General features: G+C 38.6%; 1 protein-coding gene across 7 annotated transcripts in view; it reads left to right on the top strand.

The window, feature by feature from the left end:
- BIRC6 (baculoviral IAP repeat containing 6) overlaps positions 1-12378 on the top strand; it is a 168878-nt gene that overhangs the window by 49814 nt on the left and 106686 nt on the right. For 3 of the 7 annotated variants that reach the window (XM_072140850.1, XM_072140852.1, XM_072140847.1), the window contains exons 16-24: positions 51-229; positions 1435-1565; positions 2122-2283; positions 2809-2940; positions 7611-7708; positions 7800-7947; positions 8056-8189; positions 10704-10850; positions 11850-12037. In XM_072140850.1, the coding sequence (XP_071996951.1) occupies positions 51-229; positions 1435-1565; positions 2122-2283; positions 2809-2940; positions 7611-7708; positions 7800-7947; positions 8056-8189; positions 10704-10850; positions 11850-12037 (1319 nt within the window). Of the gene's footprint in view, positions 1-50; positions 230-1434; positions 1566-2121; positions 2284-2808; positions 2941-7610; positions 7709-7799; positions 7948-8055; positions 8194-10703; positions 10851-11849; positions 12038-12378 lie in introns of all 7 variants that reach the window. The other 4 variants (XM_072140848.1, XM_072140851.1, XM_072140849.1 and 1 more) reach the window with 4 other exon arrangements.

Here is a 12378-nt window from a genome sequence, read left to right as displayed (position 1 = left end):
GTCATCTTTCATCAATTTGCTCTGTACTGAACAGTATATTTTATATGTAGGTATGGCTGGGGGCAAGTATCGTTCCTTTTTAATTCACGTGAAGGCTGTGAATGACCGAGGGTCAGAAGACCCTTGCAATGGTGGAACCAGACCAGTTGTAAGGATGCCCTCTTTAAAACCCCAGAGTGTGAAGGGGCACTCTCTTGCTTCATTATTGGCTAAGGTCGTGCCAGGCAAGGTATTGGACTATAACATATATCGCTTTTTAATACTACTTTGTACATTTTGGGTGTCTACACTTGACTATATATGCAAAAGCAGTTGAAAATTATTTCATTAAACGGGGCCACCTACCCTCAGGTGGGTTATGGTGTATCCTTTCTAGGATTCCCTCTTGGTGAAATCTCATTTGTTTTTATTGTGAAATTAAAAAAACTTTACCAAAGTCTAATGAAAATGTCACCTTTTGCCATAGGCTGGCTCAGAACCTAGTAGGGACCTTAAAAGGGTATCCCGGAATGTGAACATCCTACCAAAACCCAAAATACTTTACATAAATGAATAAAACAAAACTCAAGTAATTAATCACAAAATGGAGCTTTAATAGTTTCGCTTTTATGCTTGACAAAATTTTATGGGCTTTCTAAAGTTGTCTGAGTCACCTCAAAGATGGGCACCACAGGATATCACAACTCTCATGATCCCACAGCTCTCCTTACAGTTCCTCCCTCTTATGCTCTGCTCCCAGTTATGATCTTACAAACTGACCTGGTCTGTTAACATAATAATGTGTAACTGCATCACTGCACATTATCTCACACTGATGAGTTCTGCCACAACAGTGGCCATACTGGATGCACTGCAAGCAACAGACTACAGCCAAACAGTAGTGATCACATGACCTGCCCAGACAGGTGCAGGACATATGATGTGGGCATGTGACCAGTGGCCATCTTCTGTACTGTGTCTGCTCCAATGAATGGACTCATTAAGGGGCCTTTAGTGTTTTAATTCTCCATCATAGTGTATGACCACAACCTTTTTTTTTTTTTTTTTTTGCTAAGGGGAGCAAAATTTTAATCAACTAGTTACATATTTGCTTATTCAAATGGGTCCTAAAAATATGTGAATTATAGTGGGGAGATTTTTTTTTACATGAAAGGGAATTCTATAATGGTTATATTAAACCTCTTGAGTGCTTGTTTATTTTTGTTTTTAAAATAAAAAAGATTGGTGTTGTAGACAGCCATTTTGTCTACGGATCAGTGTAGTTATTTTTGCATTACATTTGATCAATGGAAGTCAAAAGCTGCACTGAATCTTTATTTACTTCACGATGTAGACAAAAACGTGATGTGAACATAACCTTACCGTGGCTAATGTTGGTTTTCCAGTTAACCAAAGTGATTTTATTTTTCTTCCTTTTGCCCTTTTATTTTAAAGGATAAGTCAACATCAAAACTTGATACCAGCACTACATCCCGGAAAATTGATAACCTCCGAGGGTGTGACCTTCTCCAGGAAGTGTCGGTCACGATACGGCGCTTCAAGAAAACCTGTATCCCAAAAGAAAGGTTTGTTCAGTTCGGTTCTAATTTGATGCTGATTGGTCAGCAGGGGATCTTTTACACTCCAGCAGCTAATTCACAAGATCTCACTGTCCAGCAGATTTTACTCCATTAAACTAGTAGCCCCCTCAGGTAGAGTATGAAATATCCTTTGTTGAATTCCCTTGTGTGAAATCTCACCTGGTTTTCTGTCTGCCTTTTTAAAAAGGACTCCTCTCACCTCCTTTTCACCTGCAGATAACTCTTTAGATGACACTTCTACACTATATAGAACCATGCTTTATCTGCAACTCCCATTTCCAGGAAAATGACTCTGCTCATTTTCATGTGACTTTTGAAGCCCTTTTTTTATAGGTAAACAGATTTCACATAAGAGGGAATTCTAGAAAGGTTTATCTTGAGTGTTCTTGGTGACCGGTTCCCTTTAATTTATATTAATATAGGCTGGGGAAGAGATGGAGGGTGTTAGAAAGCCTGTCCTTATGGTGGCTGTGGTTCCATCACGCTATGGAGGATATGTTCTGTGGTGAATTTTTTTTTTTCTTCAATGTTCTTGCCTTAGGGTCCAGCGATGTGCCATGCTGCAGTTCTCAGACTTTCATGAGAAGCTTTTGAACACCCTCTGTAAGAAGGCAGCTGATGGGTTAGCTACAGAACATGCGCAGAGTTTGGTCCTGGATATTCTTTGCTGGTTGGCCGGTGTACATTCTAATGGCCCGGGAAGGTACTTCAAGCTGCAGGCTATCATATTGTAAACTATATCTATTCTGTATTTAGAAATGCTTGCATAAGAAATGTTGCATACAATTTACAACTCTGACCAAACTCTTTGATTTATGGCAACTGTTTGCATTTGGTCATTTTAACATGATAGTGTATGTTTTTTCTTTTGCAGTATTTTCTTTTTGTATTGCAAAACCAGTAGTAGTATTAGTAAATACCCTCATATTTTTTGGCTTTTACTCACTGAATAAATAAAAATATTGGAGAAAAGGTCAACGTTACACTACAGTATTTATGGGGACAACAAAGTATTCTAAGAGCTTTTTAAGTGGTGTAGCCTTAGCATATTTAACAGTAGTTTTTCTCCACTAAAATATTTTTAAAAAATCCGTAGGCTGATGTAAGGGTTCTTACCCTTTCCTTTTCTTTATAGTAATAATAATTCCATAATATAGCACACACAGATTCTGCAGCTTCACAGAGCTTGCCAAATCAGTCTAGTAACAATCTCCTTTTTAATTTCAAGTTTACGTGAAGGCAAAGAGAGCCTGTTGTCTAAGACCAGAAGGTGTCTGTCCGACATTGTGCGCACATGTTTTTTTGAAGCTGGAAGAAGTATTGCCCATAAATGCGCTCGCTTCCTAGCTCTATGCATAAGGTTTGTATACAAACACTCGGTATTATCGCAATCATGTCTTTTTGTGTTCTTTTAACCCCTTATCACCGACACTAGTTTTCAGCTCAATGACCAGACTCGATTTTTCAAATCTGACATGTCTCACGATAATTGGTTATAACTTCGGAACGCTTTAACATATCCGGTTGATTTTGGGAATGTTTTCTCGTGACACATTGTACTTCATGTTAGTTATAAAATTTAAGTGATACGTTTTGCGTTTCGTTCTGAAAAAAAGTGAAAATTTGGCAAAAGTTTGTAAAAATTCTTCATTTTCCAAGTTTGAAATCTTCTGGTTTCCAGACAAGATGTAAAACTACCCAAAAAGTTTGATAATTAACATTTACAGAATATCTGCTTTATGTTGGGATGATATTTTATCCTTCCGGTCATTTTTCTAGGATGTTATGAGGCGCAGAACTTTAGGTGGGATTTTTCTTATTTTCATGAAAATTGCCAAAACTCACATTTTGAGGGAAACCTCAGCTTTCAAGTGACTTTGAGAGGCCTAAATAATAGTAAAACCCCATAAATTACCCCACTCTAAAAACTTCACCCCTCAACATATGTAAAACAACTTCTATTAAGTCTATTAACCCTTTAAGTGTTTCACATGGGTTAAAAAATATGGACCTGCGATTTAGAAACTATAGAATTTTTTTGGAAAATACATTCATTTAGGCCAAACTGACATTTTCAGAATAAATTAAATGATGAAACGCACTGCAACGCTTGATGCCCAATTCCTCCCGAGTGTACTGATACCACATATGTGGTGGTGACTGCTGTACGGGCGCACAGCCGAGTATAGAATGAATGGAGGCGCCATTCACAGCAGATTTGTATTGTCACATTGTACGACCTATACATTTTAATTTATTTTGGTAATGCAAACATATGAGGTCTTATTATTTACGGGATGATATACAATGTATAGATAATTTATTTTGGGAGTCTAAAGCTTATTCATGAGATTTTATTAACTATTTCAAGGGGGACACAAACAAAATCATCAATTTTTATTTTGGATTGTTAGCATGTTTTTCCCCCGCTCAACGTAACGTAAAAATAATATTTTATTCTCTGGTTCACTACGATTGCGGTGACACCTCATTTATATAATTTTTCTTATTTTTGCTCAATTTTCCTGAGCAAAACCAATATTGGAGAAAATCGCATTGTTTTTACTATTGACAAATTTTCAGGGCCATAACTTCTGTATTTTTCTGGTTGAGGGCTTATTTTTTGCGAAAACAGTTGTTCTTTTCAGTCGTATCATATTAGGGAACGTAACTTTTTTTGATCACTTTTTAGAACATTTTTTGTGATGGTGTTTGATGAAAAATTGTATATTATGGGAAGTTTTTCGAGATTATGGGACTTTTATTTTATTTATTTAATTATATTATAAAATTTTTTTTTTTTTTTTTTTTAAACTTTTATACATTTTCTACTTCTTGGCTTGAATAAGCGATTATCCGATCGCTTATTCAAGCCTTTACACTGCAATACACTTGTATTGCAGTGTATAGTGTAAGTAACTGAGCATGTCGCGCATGCTCAGTTACTTACAGCCGGGTCCTGCCAGGAAGGCAGAACCCGGCACAGAGAGGAGCCGACAGCCCCGGGTCACTCGTCGGGACCTGGGGCAGCGGCAGGAGGGATCGGATCCCCCGGTAAGCACACCGGTGTCCCGAAATCATCTTCTGACGCGCCGCCGTAGAAAGGCGTACCCTTAATGACCGCCGTAAAAAGCCGATACGGCGGTCATTAAGGGGTTAAACTAGTTGCCTTCTCTGTTTGTGCTAGCTGCTTATGGCATCTCACCATAGAATTTGCAACACCATGTCGGCTACAATTCTGGAGTTCTATAAAGTGTTCTCCTCAGTGTGCCTCTAAATGCATCTTTAAGTTCGTAGAGAGATATCACCCTGTTAAAGGGCTAGTCCCAGAATGAGAATTTATATGGCTAGGCTGTAAAAATGTTAATTCCTGTCACTTCTGGTCTCTGTTTAATCAGATTGGTAAGATATTGAAAGTAGGAGCGCTCTTCAGAGAGACACTTCAGAGTTTGAAGATCAACCTGATCGTAGTTTAGGAACTCCCAAGGAGCTTTTTAACACCATTCCCAACATTTGACATAATATTACTGCATAGCGGGAGGTGCGTTCCTGCAAAATGCAGTAGTATTACGTCAAAATTCTGGCCCCGGCTCCTGAACGGAGCCAGAAGCTGCAGGTGTCGATTATATATTAAAGCCGACACCTGCCTCTAACACCCGCGATTGGAGATTTCTACAATCGTGGGCGTTAACTTCTAACACGCCGCGGTCATGCTGACATTTCACAAGCATTGGACTAAAATCGAACTAAAAAGCTAATGACCCACTAAAACGAAATATTTGTAAAGTGCATCTTATGTTGCAAAAAATAAGCCCTTATATGTCCAAATTGACAAAAAAATAAAGATTGTATAGCCAATATAAAGTGACTATGCATAATCTGCTCTGAATGGCGCAGCTTCCCGTCGATGCCCTGGCGTGTGCCCATACAGCAGGTTACCACCACATATGGGGTGTTGTTATACACGGGAGGGATTGGGTATCACATTTTGTGGAGCGTTTTGGTATTTTATCCACTGAGAATTTGTACATTTTTTTGAAAAACTCATTAATTTAGCCCAAAAAAATTTACTTTCAAAATTGTATCCGATTTTGTTTTAACCCCTGTAAAACAATTAAAGGGTTAACAAACTTCATAAAAGTTTTTCTACATTCGTTGAGGGGTGTAGTTTCTATAATGGGGTAATTTATGGGGTTTTACTTTTATTTAGGCCTCTCAAAGTGACTTGAAATCTGAGCAGGTCCCTCAATAGCAGGATTTTGCGTTTTTATGAAAAATCGCACCTAACTTTCAAAGCCCCATAACATCCTAGAAATATAAGTATACATAAAAAACCATGTCCACATAAAGACATTCGGTGAATGTTAGTTATTACGTTTTTTTTGCTGTTATGTGGAAAAAGTAGAAGTTGAAGTTCGAAAATCGAGAATTTTACTAACTTTTCACCAAATATCTGATTTTCTCATAAATAAATGCAAAACATACCACCAAAATTTTTCAACTAACATGAAGTACAGAATGTCACGAGAAAACAATTTTAAAATCACTTGGATATGTTAAAGCGTTTCAAAGTTATAACCATTTATAGTGACACAGGGCAGATTTAAAAAAATGGGCCATGTCAGGAAGGTGAAAAGTGGCTTCGGCGTTAAGGGGTTAAATTATCAGTGTTGTACCATTGTGTGAGGCGATTTGGTGTCACCAGTTCAACTATTTTGTTTCTCTTTATGTCTCAACGTTTCCAACCAATCTGCTCTGTCCCCACTACTCTGACAATAGTAGAGATGAGCAGAGTTCAGTGGTTTGGTCGCCTGACCCAGGCGTAGTTCCGGATTGGCAATCAAATGGCCAATACAGCAAATGACCTCCCTTAGCAATGGCTATGAATGGCCAGGTGGAGTTAATTTGCTGGATTGACTGTTTGGCCCCCAGTCCGGTATTATGTCATGTCAGGTGGCAGAACGCGGACATGAAGTTTTCTCATATCTAACAAAGTACTGTCCCACATGCACTGATCTGATAAATCAATATTTCATCATGCACAGTTTAACTACCAGTAAAGTAGTGTGTAAGTCTGTGTATCTGTGTATTGTAATGGAAAATGATGAATTGAAGTTTTCTTCCTTTTACATGAAATTTTAACAAACGCCAGACAGAAGACCTATGGTTCCTAACCTGGTCCCAGATATATTGGATATGTTCACATTTCCATATTTCATGCATAATACACACTGTGTACCCTTTAAGATTCCTTCATAAAGTTCTCTATCTGGCCATTAGTAAAAATATTTAGGGAATTATGTATTATATTGATTGAATAGTATTAATAATAGTTGTTAGGCCGCCAGCTTCTAGACAAAAGGATTTTGGCATGGTTTATCAGTATGTAACATTTAATTTAACATCTTCAAGAAGGATCAGCAAGTTAAAGGGAACCAGTCAGTAAAAATTCACCTAATAAACGGTTACCACTATGCTGTCAAGCAGATTAACACCTTTGGGATCATGTTTCTTTCATGGTCCATTGTGGTGGCAGCATCCAGAAAATCAACCTGAAGAAAATTAGATGTATAAAGTCAGAGTTTAGTACTGAAGTCCAGCTATCCCCACCTCCATATGCCCTCTCTGCTGTGATATACACCTTGCATTCAAGAATATTATATCCAGCACTCCTAAATTCTGGTGAGTGATGTCAATCAAAGAAGCCGGGATGTTCTAAGTAAGGGAGAGCAATTTGCATCTCTCTTGAAAGTTGATCTTCTGCATTATGGCACCACACTCCAGAATGTAAGAAACTTGATTTGGAAGTTGTAACTCTGCACAACATACTGGGAGTGGTTTATTTGGTCAATTTCTGCTGACGGGTTCCCTTTAATTTTTAGAATATACACAGACTGTGGCACAAAGTAAATGCGTAATAGTTATGTATTGCAATTTTTTTTTATTGCACTCCAATTTATCAGCATAGAATGTTTTATTTATATTATGCATTATTGAACATCTATTCCTTTTTCCCCCCCCCCTTCGTAGCAATGGAAAATGTGATCCAAATCAACAAGGCTTTGGCTTTGTTCTTTTGAAAGCCTTGCTGGAAAATATGACTTACCTTCCCTCCGCAGCAACTGGTGGTATGTGCTTTGTATAATGTCCAATAGCTACATTTTAAATTTCAGTTTGGGTCATTGATCCAAATTTGATAATTTTTTTTCTTTATTTCAGGCGCTGTCTTCTGGTACTTTGTTTTGTTAAATTATGTTAAGGATGAAGATCTGGCTGGTTGTAGTACAACCTGTGCGTCACTGCTTACAGCTGTATCCAGACAGCTGCAGGACCGGCTTACACCCATGGAGGCTCTTCTTCAGACTAGGTAACACATTTAATTCTGAAGCACATGGAAAACTGTTTTTGATGATTTTGAAGTTTTTTTTTTTCCAAATTAGTCAATGCTTAATAAACACTTTTTTTCTATTTCTAGATATGGACTGTACAGTTCTCCTTTTGATCCAGTACTCTTTGATTTAGAAGTCAGCGGCTCCTCATGTAAAAACATATATAACAGCAGCTCTGGGATACAGTCAGATGAAATTGACCTTTCCGATGTTCTTTTAGGCAAGTAAAGATAAAGGCAATAAAGATTATGTAGGCTTTGGTCTACAAACCTAGCGTTTGACCAAACGGCTTTTATTCTACGTGATTTAAAAGATCACCACTAACCTAGCAGCACCCTGAGGTAGGGTGCTGGTAGCTTAGAGTGGCAAATGCTGGTGACGGTGTCCCATTAAAGTTGAAAAGATCCTTTTATAGTATTTGGCCCTTCTGAATAAACTGTATTTTAATGGTTGCTTAGTGTGTGGTGTAGATTGCTTTTGAAGTGTAACCGTCATTCTTAGCAAAAAAAAAAAAAAAAACTAAAAAACATAATTCTGCTCCAGGTGTCCCTGGGAATCATTCCTCAAAGTATTTTGCCTCTCAGTCCTCATTTAGTACCTCTTTTGGCCCATAGCAACCAGGGTTTCCAGCTCTCAAAAAACTACAAGATGGAGGCGGGGCCTGCCATCCTGTCACCTCATCACAAGCGCCTGCTGCTGACCAATGACACCAGAGCTATCTATCTATATAGCTACATTATCTGTCTGTCTATCTATGTACTTACTATCTAAGTAAAACTTCAGCACAGCACATGAGGGCACAGCTTGGAGTCTCTTCTCTCCTGCCATTTCCTGTGGAGTGTGAGGTAATGGGGGGAGGAGGGGTCTGCAGTTTGTGGATTATCAGTGTGGATTATTTGTTTATACAGTATACAAGTGTAGGGAAAGCTGAGGAGAGATAAGTGTAGGTGTTTGGTTATTACATTAGTCAATGTTCCTGTCAGCACATGACTGCTGCAGACATGAGGTAATCAGCTGTGTGCAGGGAGGAAGATGGGGGTGTGTCTCTTTCCACAGTCTCAGCTTCTTTCTGAAGACTGAGTGTCCTTAGTATCAGACATATGTGAGATTACAGACATCTAGGGGAAGTCTGCAGAATACAAGAGGAAGGAGCAAGATTCGAGTAACTAATCCAATTGCAAAAGTTTTTTGAAATGACGGTTACACTTTAAGGTTTGGCAACTTTCTTGTCTATTGGTTTCCAGCTTGAATATGAGTTTAGTACACTGAAATGATGCACATTTTAGGTGAAATCTGTATTTGGATATTGTAAGATATATTAAAGGACCACCAGCATCAAGGATTGTTAATCAAGCACACTGACATGCTGGTGTGTCCCCTCTGGTAGGATCTGCTATCCTTTTAAGCATCTTATGCCCTGGTTGTTTTTTTTTTTTTTTTTAAGCGATTACAATTATGCAAATGAGCCTGAGGGGCGCCATAGGGTTAATTTGCATAACTTTTGAAAGCCTTTTTTTCTTAAAAAAAAAAATAAATAAAAACATAGAAAGCTAAGAAGAGCACAGGGGGCATCGTTAACAAACCTTGATCCTGGTGGTAGATGTCCTTAATTAAGTCTGTGTCTGTATATAATATAAATATAGAAGAGTATATCCATATTTAACCCTGGATATTACAGCTAAGATCCTGCTCTTATACTCGCGACCAAAGCACAAAGCATGACTGGTCTATAAGGGGTTTCTGTCTCCTCAGGACCCCCCATCCCCCGAATCGGACAACTTTGTGCCACTTACCGGGTCCTTTTGATCCTTCCCCTGGCAGCACCGAGGTCTAATGTCTGCCATGGGGCTGCCTGATGTCGGCAGGAGCTGACTGTAACCAACCGAGCTTGCATCGGCAATATTAGTACTGCAGTACAGTGGCCTGAGCAATCGGACCCTAAAATGCCTCATTTTCATAGAAATGACTAATATAGAATTAAAAAACAAAACATATGTTTGGGGGTGTCTAACAATCAGTGGAATAAATGTGAAGCATTGTTGGTAAAATAAACCCCCAAAAAACTTTAATGTATCTGCCTACTCTGAAAGAATTGGGTTTTAAACGTACAGTGCGTTTTCTCATTTAATCTATTGATTTTGGCCCCAAAATGACACATTCCCAATGTATTCTTGCAAAAATTGTTCAATGTCTTTAGTGCAACTCTGTTCTCTTTTGACCGTGAAACAACCTGGAGGTGCTTAAAAGTTTAACAAACTTTGTTGTAGTTTTCAGAATGGGGTGATTTTTGTTGTTTTACTATTTGGGCATTTTGAATTCGCTTACCGGCTGTGCAGAACCTTCAGTAATTAAGATTTACATACAAAGTTTTAAGCCTCGTAACATCTTGGTAACTGCTCTATGTTAGCATTTCTCAAAGTTAATTTGGAGTTTTTAGAAAATTTTCAGAAATGCAAAACATTGCCCAAACTTTTCAATTAACTTGATGATCATTGCATCAAGAGAAAACTTTCTCATCCCCAGGATATGTTAAAGCCTCCTAAAGTTGTAACCATATATAGGGACACTAAATATCGGGTCTGGCTAGGAAGGTGAGAAGTGCCTTTGGCAGTAAGGGGTTAACTCTTCTTGATCCATATCAGAAATATAACTTCTGCTAGTTTTATGTGTTCTACGTACCTGGAAACCTTTGTCACAAAGGTAAACTCTAACTTTTACCCATCTGTCCTGACAGGTAGTGGAAAGGTGAACAGCAGCACGGCTGCAGAGGGAAGCTTCACCTCTCTCACCGGGCTGCTAGAAGTTGAACCTTTGCACTTTACTTGCGTTTCCACAAGTGACGGAACCAGAATTGAGAGGGATGACGCAAGTACGTTTACTGGTATATACAATTTTTTTTCCTTTTAATATATCAATGAAACATATTTTCTTACAGTACTGTATTGTACATGCATAGTCAGAAAAGTGTTAAACCTTTAATGTGGTAGGTTTTTTTTTTCTGACAAAAAATTGATTTTGTGCCAACCAGTTTGATAAATCTTCCTCAATGTGCAGGTGAATTGCCTCCACGGGAGAAAGTGATGTACTCAAGACATATCTAACCTGCAGACATCAAGCTTAATTGTTTGAATATAATTTGGCACAAATTTCTTATTCATAGAACCCTAGCTCGCCAGCAAAATCGGGTTTCATGGTGTAGATCTATATACAAATTGATTGTTCTTGTGATATGTGGTACATTGTCATCAAAACTTAAGGAAAGAATTCCAGTGCACCCACTTTGAATGCCTGGGACGGGATTCTTGCTCCAATAATGAGGCAATGTGACTACACAACCGAGTAAGGGCGGTTCCATGTCCTTAAAGCATTGGAAAAAAGAACAATTAAGGTTTAATCTGTGAGGCTGTGTGGTCCGAAGCTTGATACATTCCTTTAAGTGGTACATGGTCATCTGTCACTAAAAATGATTGTCTTCATTTAAAAGTACAGGTAGGTTTTATATCCATGGTCTTCAGTTTTTACTACATGACTTTGTACATGCTGATTAGAGTAAGCAGAATCCATTCCATTTTGATGTGTTTTTCCTAATGAATCTACCGCGTTAATAAGGGCATCTCCTTTTAGGACCATATATTTTATCCAGGAGCTTGCTATCTCACTTGGTGCTATCCAAGGTGGGGGACTTGAATTTTCAAGATGTCAGTAGCAGATCCACATCCACATGAATGGACTTTTCTGTGGATGTTTTAATTAGGTTAAAGATGGGAATACTTCTTTACTATATTTCTGCTTTGGGGAACATCCACCATGATGATTTTTAAAGCTTGTGTAATAGAATAGTGACATTGACATTGTTGTGTTTTCTTTTGCCCCATGCCAGTGAGCACGTTTGGTGTGACCCCAGCGGTGGGTGGCTTGTCTGCTGGTACAGTGGGAGAAGCCTCGACCGCTCTGAGCTCTGCAGCCCAGGTTGCCCTACAGTCCCTCTCCCATGCAATGGCTTCAGCCGAACAGCAGCTCCAGGTACTGCAAGAGAAACAGCAGCAGCTTCTGAAGCTTCAGCAACAGGTGGGAGGACGTTTCCCCACATTCACTTTGAACACCACATGCTGAGAACCTTGTTCAAAATGCCAATGAAATACTCATGTCTTTACGTGAAATGTTTTCTGGAGGTTTCCATTTCACAAACCTACCAAAAGAGTATTTTTAAATCATTCTCTTATATAGTGTGAACTTGGTGAGCATGGTGTGTGGGGTTCCTTCATCTCATCTGCTCACTCAGATTTACTAGAGGTCTCTTCTGGGTACTGTGACATGCATGCCACGAAGATACTGCCAATGTGTATGGTACCAGTTTATACTGGCAACTGTCTGTGCATTGCCTATTTCATGTTATTCAGAAGAGGAAA

Source organism: Engystomops pustulosus, chromosome 3 (genome assembly GCF_040894005.1).
Source record: "Engystomops pustulosus chromosome 3, aEngPut4.maternal, whole genome shotgun sequence".
NCBI classification, from domain to species: domain Eukaryota; kingdom Metazoa; phylum Chordata; class Amphibia; order Anura; family Leptodactylidae; genus Engystomops; species Engystomops pustulosus.
Note: the sequence above shows the minus strand (reverse complement) of the source record. Positions and strands in the feature narration are given on the sequence as shown.